At 42.4% G+C, this 14307-nt stretch overlaps 1 protein-coding gene across 3 annotated transcripts in view; it reads left to right on the top strand.

Moving 5' to 3' along the window:
• The window catches only part of RTN4IP1 (reticulon 4 interacting protein 1), a 26725-nt gene extending 12418 nt beyond the window's left edge, over nt 1–14307 (top strand). For 2 of the 3 annotated variants that reach the window (XM_042857662.2, XM_005287690.4), the window contains exons 7-9: nt 2228–2411; nt 4651–4743; nt 14179–14307. In XM_042857662.2, the coding sequence (XP_042713596.1) occupies nt 2228–2411; nt 4651–4743; nt 14179–14295 (394 nt within the window). In that variant the 3' untranslated portion in view covers nt 14296–14307. Of the gene's footprint in view, nt 1–2227; nt 2412–4650; nt 4744–9282; nt 9463–14178 lie in introns of all 3 variants that reach the window. The other variant, XR_006176210.2, reaches the window with a different exon arrangement.

The following is a 14307-nucleotide window of genomic DNA, read 5'->3' as shown; positions in this document are numbered from 1 at the left end:
CACAACTGTATCAGCTTCCCTCCAAGGATCTCAAAATGCTTACAAACATTAATGAAAGACAAGGTGGATGAGGTAATATCTTTTACTGGATTAACTTCTGTTGGTGAGAGAGACGAGCTTTCAAGCTACACAGAGCTCTGCTTCAGACTTAACTGCTTCGTGCCTCAGTTTCCCTTTCTGTAAAATGAACCGTTGGTGTTGGCATACCTCACACAGGATTTGCAAAGCTTAATTCAGTAATGTTTGCAGTGCTGCTGAAGCAGGCCTGAAGAAGAGCTCTAGGCTTGAAAGCTTGTCTTTCTCACCAACCAAAGTTGCTCCAATAAAAGATATTACCTCACCCACTTTGTCTCTCTAATATCTTGAGACCAACACAGCTATAACAACATTGGAAACATTAATTAATTAAGCTTTACAAGTTTGTGTGAGGTAAGTAAGCACTAATAGTTCATTTTACAGAAAGGGAAACTGAAGCATGGAGCAGTTACGTGACTAAAGTCTGATAGCAAGTGTGCAGGAGAGTTGGGAATAGATTGAGCTTTTCTGGAAGCCTAGTCCAGCTGTCTCAGATAAATAACAAATGTTTCAAGATAAATACATTTATGTTTAAAATGTATTGTTTAGAGTTTTCCTTGGAATTAGTTGTTTGTTAGGAATTCCCACCTTAAGGATTTTTTGCTTGTTTTTTCTTAAAGAATTATTCAAATATAAATTGTGATAATTATATTTGAATCTAAATAGTTTGAATTTCAAACTTTCAAGCAAATATTGCTTGGGAGAAGAATGTGAAGCTCTAGAATATCTTGAAACTATCGTAAGGTGGGTCTACACTTGCAGCAGTATGTAAAGACACAGCACGCCCCGCTAGCACGGGTATAAATAGCATAGGTGAGTAGAATGTCCTACACATCTGAAAAAAGAACAGGAGTACTTGTGGCACCTTAGAGACTAACAAATTTATTAGAGCATAAGCTTTTGTGGACTACAGCCCACTTCATATATATATATATGCATATATGCATCCGAAGAAGTGGGCTGTAGTCCACGAAAGCTTATGCTCTAATAAATTTGTTAGTCTCTAAGGTGCCACAAGTACTCCTGTTCTTTTTGCGGATACAGACTAACACGGCTGCTACTCTGAAACCTACACATCTGAATCCTACATGCACAGGCAGTCTTTCCCCTGTCTACACTGATATTTTTAGCACTGTAGTGTCGTGCTGTCTCCCCATTGTCGGAGGCTTTTCCCGCAGTGAAACGCTCCAGCAGCTCCCCTGCCTCTCCCCTGACAAAGCCTTTTCCTCACTGCAGTGAAAGGCCTCAGTGGAGGGGAGCTACTGGAGCCTTTCCCTGCTGCCTCCCTGCTGTCAGAGCCTTTGAGGACTACACCACAGTGAGTGTGGACACAGCTTGTCTTTCACATACCCTATATGCTGCTGCATGTGTAGGCCAATGTAACAAAGTCATAGTGATTCTAAACAATTAGGGTGATGTTCAGTTTAGCTACAGTGAGATTGTTAGTTGGCCCTGAGATGGTTGTATCCTGTCTTTAGTGAATGACCAGTAACATATAGGTACAATCTCTGTGTACAGTGAGGCTGGGTTATAATTGTCAAAGTCAGACTCAGGACTCACAGTTTGTCAGACCACTCTGTTTATTAGCAAAAGCGCTCTGCTAATACACCCAGATAATGTGAGTGCCATGCAAGGCCCAAACTATCTTATTTATTCAGATAAAAAGGGCGCGAACTTAACAAGATGAAAAAGGGAGCAGAACTGATAAGTTTACCTGGGGCTAGACACACATATTTTATTTCCTTATTAACTCTTACCGATCTCCTGTTAATGTCCCACCATCAGCTTAAGTGGACCCATTGTTCAATACAATGTTTCTCTTCCTGTCAACTTTATCTCAACATTCCTCATTCCTGCTTAAAGGAACATACAGCATTTCTTTAATCCATTCTACTTTTACAATATAATTCATTCTACTTTCACATAGTGAACTAGGATTTAGTTGAAAGTCTGGGTCTTCCATGCTACATTCCTGTGCACAGATTGTTTCAATGCCTTGCGTCTGTAAATGGACATTTCAGCTATAGTCAATCTCTGCTTAGAATCACCTTTTCTCTCAAATAAACAAGTTAATTACAAGACTGTTGGCCTGTTTCTGTATTTTTTCAGTGCAACACCGTGCTTTCCAAACACATTTTTTCCCTGTTTCCAGGTTTGATTTCATCCTAGATAATGTTGGTGGACCCACTGAAAAATGGTCTCCAGATTTCCTCAAGAAATGGTCAGGAGCCACATATGTTACTTTGGTAACACCCTTTCTACTGAATGTGGACAGGCTTGGAGTAGCTGATGGCATGCTACAAACAGGAGTCACGATTGGAACCAAAACTGTAAAGGTACAGTAACAAAATGGATGCTTTAACTCTATGAAATAAGGAGTTTGGATGCAGTTAGTCTCCTGGTACATGTTTTGGGTTTTTTTTGCCTCATTCCTGTGTGCTTAGTTAGGCATGCTCATACTCTCCCAGCTGTTTTTTCCTTTCCTCCACATACAGGAAGAACAGGAGGACTTGTGGCACCTTAGAGACTAACAAATTTATTAAATTCTTCGGATGCATCCGAAGAAGTGGGCTGTAGTCCACGAAAGCTTATGCTCTAATAAATTTGTTAGTCTCTAAGGTGCCACAAGTCCTCCTGTTCTTCTTTTTGCGGATACAGACTAACACGGCTGCTACTCTGAAACCGTCCACATACAGGGTTGGTGATAGTTGAGTGAGAACTGATATCTGTCTGGCTGATGTGGGAGTGTTTTGGGTGCCTCTGAGTTAAGATTTTTCATTCTACTTTTTTCATAGTAAGTCCTGTTGGTATGTCTACAGTAAATGCAACAGATGAAATCCTGGCCCCATTGAAGTCAATGGGAGTTTTGCTATTGACTTCATTGGGGTCAGGATTTCACCCAACACATTGTTTGCTCCAGTGATGTGCCATCTTCATCCCTAAAGGAGAGAATTCCCACAGGACAGCTAAGAAACACTTTTTTTTTTCCTTTTTCCTCTCTTCCGACTCGTGTTTCTGGGTGGTGATATTGTTACCCTAATTTTTCTGTCTTTACTTTTTTAAATAATTTCTTTCTGTCTGAAACAGACAGGTGAACTCTTTATTTTTTTAAAGGCTTGTTTTTTTCCTGAACAGGCAATTCTTGCTCTCCAAAGGAGTGCTGTTTCAGCAGTTGCTGTGGCTGCATATTCGAATGAGACCCCAAGTCTAATACTGACACTTTAAAAGGGAGGCCTCCTGTTCATAATGAAGTGAAGTACGAGCCTGGAAAGAAGGCTGTACACATATTGCTCAGTGCAGCTTTCCGCATGTTTACGTGAGAGGCATTTTGTGTTATGTATCACGTTTCAATTGGATTTGAAAAATCCAGGCCCTGATTCTGTTCTCAAACCAGATTTCCATCATTGGAGTTACTCCGGACTTGTATGATTTGAATGTGAGATCTTCCTGAAATTTTAATCAAAATCCCCTTTTTGATTCATCTCTTTCTCCTAGCAAAATTGGTAGGAGTAGGCCCCTGTTTGTCAGTGTCAGCCTTTAAAATGCAGCTATCTTGTACAAATGACACCACCTTTTTCAGCAGAACCTTTAGTTCTGTCTCTGCATGATGTATCCAAGAGTAAAAGCTGGCCTGCAGAATCTATATTACTGACAATGAAGTTGAGCTAGAAAAAGCTGACTTTACTGTCAGAGCCCAGGTTGACCTTGTAGGACTGCCTATATTTGTGTGTGTGTATAATATAATTTCCTTTTTATGTATATTTAACATAATTTATGTATTTTAATGAATAATTTACTATACTTACTATAATATATAATATAATTAATTGAACAGTAGTGAATGACATTGGATTGACAGCTTCAAAGATGGAAGGTGGCTGGCTCTTCAAGGAGTGTGATGCGTAGCAGCGACTTTTTTCACATTGCTCCCCTAATGTGAATCAACCCTGCCTCTGTGAGTGAGAGAGGGTACAAATAGCTCATTCTCTCTAGGTCTACTCAGTTCTTAGCCACTGATGCAAACACCAAGTGATAGTATGAGTATGCCTGTCTGCTGAGAGCTGGACTGAGACAAACAGCCCACTTCAAATGGGCCACCAACCAGTCATCAGGCAGAAATGATTTTCTGCCATCGCCACCCTGGGCTGGATTTGAACTGATTACATACAGGTGAAAGGCTCTGAATCCCCAGCAGAATTCATTCTGTGTGTGAGAGAGAGAGTGTGAGTGTGTGTGTGTGTATATATATATATATATATATATATAAAAAGTGTGACTTTGCACAGTTTACATCTTGTATAAGAAACAGTCTTGCTTGTCTGGCTGTGAAGATAAGGCTTTTATCACAACTAGCCAACTCATGCAGTTGGATTCTGATCTTATTGTGACGGCGCAACATCCATGTGCATACATCTAGTCCATGTGCTTCTGTGACGTTTAGATGCCAGAAAATATTTACCACATTTTTCTTAAGATACCTTTCTAGGCTCTGACTCTCTTGTTTAAATGTACAGTTCACATTTTGAGTTTCTTTTGTAACTCTTTATGTGTGTTTGTGTGATCTGTCCATTTCAGCACCTCTGTAAAGGAATCCATTATCGATGGGCATTTTTCACACCGAGCGGCCAATCTTTGGATGAGATAGCAAAACTGGTTGAATCAGGAAAGGTATGTTAGAATCTGTAGTTTAACCCACTTTATAATTGCTGGAATAAATGCTGCTTTGCCTTAAAAAGTGTATAATTCACAGTTAAGGAATAAAACAGGGGTCGGCAACCTACGGCACATGTGCCAAACATGGCACGCAAGCCGATTTTAAGTGGCACGCTGTCGAGGTCCCAGCCCCCAGCCCCACTCAGCCCCCCCACCGCTCTCCCCTGCGGGGGCAAGAGGCAGAAGCTTGGTCCTGCGGCAGCCAAGCTTCCCCCCTCCCCTGCTTCTTCCCCCAGTGTGGTGTTTTCCTGCCCCTCCTCCTCCTGCTCCCTCTCCCTGCGCCGATCAGCTGATCGCCCTTGCGAGGGGGACGAGTGGCAGTGTGCTCCATGCTCCATAGAGGAGGCAGAGAAGAGGTAGGAACGGGACCGTGGGGAAGGGGGTGGAACAGGGCATATCCCTTCCAGACCCCTGCCTTGAGCCGCTCAGGGCAGGGGTCTGGGAGCACCCCCACAAGCTGAGCACCCCAGCCCTCTGCCCTGACCCCCCTCCACACACACACCCAGCCTTCTGCCCTGCACCTCCACACCCCTGAACTCCCTCCCACACCCAGCCTTCTGCCTGACCCCTGAACCCCCACACCTCCCCAGGCTTCTGCCCTGCATCCCCCACACCCCCCAGCCCTCTGCCCTGACCCCTGAACCCCCCCCACACACCCAGCCCTCTGCCCTGAACCCCCCGCACACAGCCTTCTACCCTGCACCCCTCCACACACCCCCAGCCCTCTGCCCTGACCCCTGAACCTCCCCCAGGTCTGGGGTCCCGGCTGCCGTCCCTTTTGCCAGCCAGCGTCCCGCAGGCCCCGCTCAGCCCACTGCCAGCCTAGGTGAACAGAACCCCAGGCTGAAAGCGGGGTGAGCAGGCTGGCAGTGTAAGATCAGCATTTTAATTTAATTTTAAATGAAGCTTCTTAAACATTTGAAAACCTTGTTTACTTTACATACAACAATAGTTTAGTTATATAATATAGACTTATAGAGAGAGACTTTCTAAAAAACGTTAAAATGTATTACCGGCACGCGAAACCTTAAATTAAAGTGAATAAACGAAGACTCGGCACACCACTTCTGAAAGGTTGCCTACCCCTGGAATAAAACATTACAAACTGTTCAGTGAGAGGGTTAATTGTTGCTTTTCAACTTTTCCTTCTCGCTTAGTTCTCGCCCAGTGTACAGAATGTAGACATTGGTGTTTCCTACTTTGTTAATAATAGGATTCTCCCCTCTTTTCAGACATAAAATGTATTGGGCTATAGGCAAAACGGGCTACTTTTGGCACTGGAAGTGATTGTTTAGCCTAAACTCTGACAGTGAAAATTAAAAAAGGGTGCTGGGGTAGTAGGGACACCTGGTTGGTTCTTCAGTCAAAATGAACTTGACTGCTTCTTCTATCCATGTACCCAACCACCCCCAGACATGTACAGTGCTAGAATATTTAGGGTATTACCAGTCACAGCTGACATGCATTGACAGAGTGGTGTGGGGAATCTTGAATGTAATTATTTCTCTCTTTAGGAGTATAAAATTCAGTGATACTTTAACATAATTTCATCAAGCTCCATTGTCTCTTAAATTGTCAATTGTCATGAAGTTTTCCACAGTGGAATCAGAAAAGGGTCATGATGAGGAAGGTGTACTATTACTTTCCTAATTTCCCCAAGTTTAAGAGCTTGTTACAAGTTGTCTGCAAGAGAGGATGGGGAGGCTCCTCCTGACAGTGTAATTCGTCTCCCCTCAATCCACACATGCTGGGAGATGCGGTGCTGTAAGAACTGGCCTTGCGTCTCAGCACCTTTTGGGGACTCCCCCATAGTGGGGAAATCTCCAGCAGAGATGCTATGGACAGTTTCCTACTGCCTTTGTGCTGTTGAAGCAGAACAAGGAAGAGAACCTGCCCCTGTGCACTGTTGATTCTAGAACATGAATCTCCAGGCCATTTCACACTCCTGGGGCTAAAAGATGGGTCCTTTTCTAGAAGTGTGTAGGTAATCAAATTATGTCCCCATTTGGATTTCCTTTCTCTCCACTATATATTTCCCCCTCCTCTTCCAGAAACTGGTATTTTTAGTTTTGTCCTTCTTTTTTCCCAATTCCTGAATGATCTTTGGGCCACTTCATTGCTGCTATTCACCTTTTTAGTGCTATTGACCAGGCCCACAGGATAAGCTGCACTTCCTATTCTGCCCATATATCCAATATGCCACCTCTGAAGTACTGACCAGCCAGTGGAAAGTCCCAGGATTTGTCTTCACTTTAGAGTTAACTGAGGTGATTGTCACCCGGATATGAACACCCTGGTTAGCGTAGGCAGGCTCTGAGCAGCTGCCCTGCAAAGCGACATTTGAGTTGCTATGTCCACACTGCTGCTGCGCTCATCTGTGTATGTTCTAGGGGACATATCCCATGGTTCTCTGTGCTGCAATATGCTGAGCCACTATGATTCTTTCCTAGTGAATTGTGGGAGTATTTGTCTGTCCTTCTTGGCACATGGGGAATTGTGGGAAGGCATTGGAGGACTATCAGCCGGATTTGGGCTTTAGCCTACATCGCTAGATTGTTCAGTTAGCTTTGGATGAAGCAACCACTAAACTAAGGTCAGAGATTTTTGCGTGTGGAAGAAAGGGGGATTTCAGACAATACTTGGATAAGAGTCCATGTCGACTCTGCAGTGAAGAAGTACCTGCAGAGTCCATCCCTCTCCAGGCCAAGATCAGTTGGAAAGCTTACCCGCACCCTGCCTAGCTTTGTATGTTTAGATGCTCTGTGTGGATATGCTTTGACTTTAATTAGCTTTTTGTGCTGGTTGGCTGGAACCCAGAGGTATTGATTTTTGAGAGATGTTGCAAAGACTTTCTGTTAAATAACCCATCTCTGTAGGGTTTTTTGTTCTCTTTTAAAAGAGAAAGAACTCTAGAGCTGCATTTAGCTGTGGCTGTGAATTCTGTTTTATTAAAACCCATCTGTTCCTCTCTTCTCAGATAGTATAGCTTGCTCACTATGTTCATGAAAATACTCAGTGCTTACATTAATACAATTTCCATGAGCAAAGCTAACACAAAATGTACACTCTTTACACAGGTGTTGGACTTTATTTGAATATTCAGATTCACATAAATCATGATTAGACCTGGAACCGTGTAAGCAGATACTTACTCAAATGTGTTGCTCTCTCTCTTGGTTAGTCTGATGCAGCTGTGTATTCTGTGGTTAATCAGCATTGACTTTCAGGGATTTTGTCTTCTGGGGCGGGAAAATACATCTAGATTTACCAAAAATAGCTACAGTAGAATGGGTAAAGGTGGTGAACAAAACAGCTTCTGAACATGGCGTGGTGTTTTGTTTTCTCAGCCCTTCCCCCTAGGAGTGTGCAAACCACGGGGAGGGGAGACATTTCCTTCTGCTTGAAAAAAGCAAACTCAGGTAGAGGGGAAGTATAAATAGGAGATGCAGCTGCACAAACAGTTCTCCCTTCTTGTTTGTGTGGGATTTATAACACCAGTCAAATTAAACTAACAGTACAAGTGAGTAACACTGAAGAGTGTGTGACGTAATATAGAACAATTCCACTGCCTGCTACTAGACTAGAGAGTTCTACAAGAGAAGCTGTTCATTAGAGCCTTTCTCTGCATAGTCCAGTGTGTTTAACATGGGGTAAATTAGCTGAATCCAGCCACTCTAACTTGTATTGAGGCGAGCCTGGCCTGGCAAACACAATACGCTTGGGCTGGCTCCAGTCTCTTGTTCCTCCTCATTGTGCTGGAAACGGCTCCAGCTGCTCCTGTTAGTGACGCACAGGCTGTATTTGGTCATTAAACCCCCAAACATAACTGGATTCACTTGGACTTTGCTGTCAGAATTTTATTAATCACATGTGTTACTCTGTCATAACTGCAATTAGACAAGAGCAGTATATTGTTTTAAGACACATAATATGTCTGTTTTAATTCTTTAAAAGATACCAGAAGAGCAGCTAGTGTATATGACGCAAAGACACCCGGTGAATTAGGTATTGTTACCATTTGACAGATGGAGAAACTAAGGCAGAGAGAGAGGTTTGTGACTTATCTAGGGTCTCATAAGAAGTCCTTGGTAAAGCTTTAAATAGAATCCAGAACTTCTCCCTCCCATTCCTGGGTCTTTACCACCAGAGCATGTGTGTTCATATTTGATCATTTTTCATTAGGCATTTCTGACGTTCTAGTTACTTTAAAATCAAGGCGAGAGAAGTCAGACTCTTCGATATATTTTTGTGCACATAATACTCATATTTTCTGGAGATTCTAAGCTTTCATTAAGAAGAAAAACCCTGTTTCTAGCCTTTGGGTTCCAAAGCTACCCTTGAATATGTGACACGAGTAATCACAGCAACTTCAAACAGTGCCTCCAAGAGGTGTGAACTTTCCTCCCCCATTAATCTCACTATGATGTTAAATCTAGAGCCTATTGATGACACTTCTAATGTCAGCATTAACTATTTCATTGCATATCATTTCAGTGGTGAAATGGAGAAGGGGGTGGGAGAGAAGGCCATGGAAAGTGGGACTTGAGAGATGCAGCAGGGAAAGAAATGCAGACATAAGAAAGGAGAGAAACAAAGGCATGGAAGAGGGAGAGAAACAGAAAGGTGATGGGGAAGGAAGAGAAACAAAAGGCAGAAATAGCGGTGTTCCTAAAGGTGAGCCTATTTTCTACTTAGTGACAATAAAGTACCAAACAAAAATGAAATTTAGTTGTAACATCAAAGCCAGTTCAACTAATGATCTTTGTGAAAACTTCTCATTGACATCAGGGGAGATTCACTGTGGATGCAGGGAGGGGAGTATTGAGTCCTACGTTTATACCTTGGCTCATGAACCATAGTTACAAATGAAATTTGGCCCTTTTCACAGAACGAGTGCCTCTGATCTAGGTGGTACTGTGCTTTCATGTCTCAAAATTACAGTGTGTTCTTCACTTCAACCCAAAATACATATTGTGTAAAGTTTGTGGATAAATCTGCATATTTATATGCAGTGCATTGTTAGTAGTAAACATTTATATTCATGTCCAAAGACCCTACTCAGGATCAGTGTGCTGGGTGCTGTAAAAACACAGAAAAGAACCAGTGCAATATCATTGCTTTTGAGTTATGGGGTTTGATTCTTCAGTTCTTGCTCAAAGCTCCTAGGGAGTTTTACCTGAGTAAGGACTGCAGGATTTAGGCTCGTCTGTTCACTTCAGAATTGAAAGGGCCAGTGCATCTCTCTTATCAGAGAAATACAGACCGGCAGGGAAGGATTCAGATTGGCCAAAAGTTTGAAAATTATTACTACTGAGTGGACTCCAAATGCGGCATTTCAGTCATAGCCTGTTGAGTTCAGAGCCGGATTTGATACATTTCAGACTCTTAACTAACATTAGCAAATAGGTTTCCTCTCTCTCTCCTCCCCCTTTTAAAACATGTAAGGAGCTCAGTGAAGAGCCCAGGGATCCATATCTATAATGTTCTGTGCATTGTTAAGAACGGAGAGCAAGAGAATATTCAAACTCAATCTATTTTTTCAGATAAACAATTCTGTAGTGGTGGGTGTAATCCCTTCTCTCCCCACCCTTTAGTATTTAATCCTGTTTCCCTGAACAAGTAAGTGTCCACTGGCAGGGGTCTGATGTGTGGCTGTAAATAGACAGTGTTTGCATTATCCAGTTAATCTCCACTTATTATCATGTATTCAGCAAGCAGGGACGCTCCCTCCAGCCCGCCTGCCTGTTCACAGGAAGAGATTTTATCTGAGTCAGTTGATTATAGTAAAGGCCAAATGACTCATTGTGCAGTGATATGGTCAGCCCTTTCAGGGGTATCCAGACAATGGACTAATCAGCAGGCCAGAGAAATTTTTTAATGCTTTAGATTGCCAGGATCATCAATTTAGTATTCATGTCTCTAGAGGGGTCAGTGTTTAACTCAGACCAGAGGTTTCTAACAATGGAGCATATGAGCTGTGAGCATTTAGTGGCAGTGATAGAATGCAAAACACTGCGTATATCAGGTTGGGCTAGGGATTCCTCTGAATCCCCTAGAGCACTATTTTTAAAATGTGCTGTGAACTTTATGTAATATATTGAGAACCTAAGACATAGTGTTATAACCTGATACAAGTAATCACAAGTAGTTCAAAATGTATGTTGGGTCTATGGAGGGTAATAGTCGTTTTTGTTCTGAAATCTTTATATAACCAGTGTTGGTGTCTGGAATTATCCTTATTGTGCCTTTCCTTGTAAATGGCTCTTCTGTGCTTCCACCTGGGGATCATATCTGAGCTCCAACCTTTTCTGATCACTGCCTCACCCTGGCACAGGCCATGCTCACCCTGGGCTAATCAGTGGTTTTCTCCTGTGTACTGTGCGTTTCTGAACAATCTACCTCTCTTTGTTTTAAACTGAAGTGAAGCTCAGCAAATAGATCTTGTTATTTTAATAAGTTATAGGTCGTTCAGGTTCCTCAAGTCACGCTCTGGACAAACAAGTTAGTGAATTTTCCCTGCTCTTTCCCCCCACTGCTGCTGCTGCTGAAGCAATGGAGGACAGTCAGTGCTGCTGATGCTACATTTCCCTTAAAAAGAAGAACAGGAGTACTTGTGGCACCTTAGAGACTAACAAATTTATTAGAACATAAGCTTTCGTGGACTACAGCCCACTTCTTCGGATGCATCCGAAGAAGTGGGCTGTAGTCCACGAAAGCTTATGTTCTAATAAATTTGTTAGTCTCTAAGGTGCCACAAGTACTCCTGTTCTTCTTTTTGCGGATACAGACTAACACGGCTGCTACTCTGAAACCTACATTTCCCTTGCAAATAGTCACAGCATTTGCTTGATCCACTCCAACAGTATAGCCAAAGACACTATTGCTTTACCTCCCTGACCCTGATCGCTAGGGCAGCACTGATTTTGACCAGCGTAGCAAAACCAAGTTAGTCTTGAACTCAGTCAGAATTGCTCCAATTTGGGATAGTAGTGAGTGCTATGCAGCATCTGACTGCCCCCTCTGCCATTTCTCCATCACACTGCAAAGAAAACATAGATTGTGTTGCTCCCCTTGTTCAGCCAGGTAAAACTTACACTCCGGAGTGTGGTATACCGTGTTGTAGCTGTGTCAGTCCCAGGATATTAGAGAGACAAGGTGCGTGAGGTAATATCTTCTATTGGACCAACTTCTGGTGGTGAGACAGACAAGCTTTCGAGCTATAGAGACCCCAGACCTGAAGTAGCTCGAAAACTTCTCTCACCAACAGAAGATATTCCCTCACCTACCATGTCACTCTAGAGTGTGCATGCTTGATGCAGCTGGCGAATATATATTAGCACAATGGCTTTAGGGGAGAATCAAATATACTAATTCTGATCCTTTCTTCCAAGTTTTCTTTTGTGTGGGAGCTTACATCTCAGTCATGCATGCTCTTCCACGTGGCACTGCTGATTTGACTTCTGAGTCAAAAATGATTGTGACTTCTTGAAGAGAGCAGGTGACTACTGTGGCATAATAGGTTGGTTTGATTACTAATGTCCTGGCTTTTTGTAGTCATACAAATCGATTAATAGAATATCAGGGTTAGAAGGGACCTCAGGAGGTCATCTAGTCCAACCTACTGCTCAAAGCAGGACCAATCCCCAGACAGAGTTTTATCCCAGTTCCCTAAATGGCCCCCTCAAGGATTGAACTCACAACCATGGGTTTAGCAGGCCAAAGCTCAAACCACGGAGCTATCCCTCCCCCATTCTTTATTGCAGCATTTGGGCTTTGCTGTAGGGTGTTTAATATCAATAATATGAACTGAAAATATGCAGAGGAATGAGTGAAGGACCCTATAGGAGGACTTTCAGCTACTATATTGGGGTTGTGCAGCTGTTGGGGGAATATATTAGGTGGCGAGTTTTCAAAACCTTGCATGTGAAGTGCATATATGGAACCTTCACTGGTAGATGTGCTATGCACTCATTTCCTGGGGTGTGTTTCTGAAAATGAACCTTTGCAGTTTGGTAAAATTGGGGGAGAGAGAGGGGGGCTGTTTGCTTAGAAGCTTGAAAAAGAGCCACTGCTTCTGAAGTTTGCAAGCTGCTTGTCTTGTTGCATTATGCCTTTGGCATTGAGATATTTGAATAGTATGGTAACGTGAGAGAATAATTATGAATTTTTAAAGTATTCAGCTACAGAGATTGGGGAGGAAAATGAAGAGCAGCTTCTCCCTGAGGAGAGTTGTCATTATCAATAGGGTGTTATAAATGACAAGCATCTTTCTAGTATAATAAATAGGGTGTTTAGGGCTTTATTTAAATGCTGATCACTGCAACAGTTAGATGCAGAACCAGCTAATGTTAATCTTTCTTTCCATAAAGATGATAGAGGCCAGCCCAGTGCTGCAGGAATATTGCATCAAGGTGTGAGATCATCCTCTGGATAGTGTTCTTGTAGAGCTTGTTATCTTGGCCTCTGGGAAGAGAGCTCAATATGCGATGCCTTTTCTAGCACCCTTTTTGGCTGTCAATGAGATGTTTTCAGAAGAAGCTAATATTCCCCCTCCCTGGGTACAGATGAAATGTGACCATTAGCAAAAGCCAGGGGAGGAATATGTATAAATAAGAAGAGTGAAGCAGTGCTGATTTCCACACTGGGATGGGGACAGCGACTGTGGTTGCTTCACTTTATTTGGAGATGACATGAAAACCGTGCATAGGATTACTTTGCAAAATTAATACGTCAAGATAGCTGTTAGATCAAGAAACAACTTGTACCATGTAAATTATACATCGATTTTTAAAGGTATGGATTTAAAGGGTGGAATTTTTAAAGATATCTAGATGCCTAACTCCACTGCTTTAAAGGGGAATTAGGTACACCTTTTAAAAACTAGCCCAAAGTGACTTATGAGAACAAGTATGGGGCTTGTACTCTTAAGGCATTTTTAAAGGTGGGGGCCTAATGAGATTTTCAAAAGCACTTAAGTCCCACTGACTCCAGTGGGATTTAGGCACATAGATGCTTTCAAATATCCCCAAAGGTGCCTAAATACCTTTTAAAAATCTGGCCCTGTGGAGCTTTGAATGTGGTGCATGTGTTGAGTTGAACATGAAATAAATAATAAATGTCAACAACGAAGAAAAGTGTGTAAAACACTTCTCTTTCTCCAAATATTAATGTATGGAACATAAGGTAGAATCAGTGTATCCATCTGCTTTCTCTGGGTCCTGCAGATGAGAGCTTTGAACAGTAGATGACTATATTAGTGTTCAAGGTTAGATGTCACTGTATTTTAGTTACTTATTACATATAACTTTGAAGTGCAGTAGGGGAGAAGCTGTTAGGATCATGCTCAGTCATTTGATCCCTGCCCAAGTGATCTCTGTTTTTGTTTCATAGATCCATCCAGTTGTTGAGCAAGTCTTCTCTTTTTCTGAAGTTCCAAAGGCCTTTTTGAAGCTAGAAGGAGGACGTGCACGGGGGAAAACAGTGATCAATGTAATTAATAAAAAATAACATCTACAGCCA

The sequence above is a fragment of the Chrysemys picta genome, chromosome 3, assembly GCF_011386835.1.
Source record: "Chrysemys picta bellii isolate R12L10 chromosome 3, ASM1138683v2, whole genome shotgun sequence".
NCBI lineage: Eukaryota > Metazoa > Chordata > Testudines > Emydidae > Chrysemys > Chrysemys picta.
Note: the sequence above shows the minus strand (reverse complement) of the source record. Positions and strands in the feature narration are given on the sequence as shown.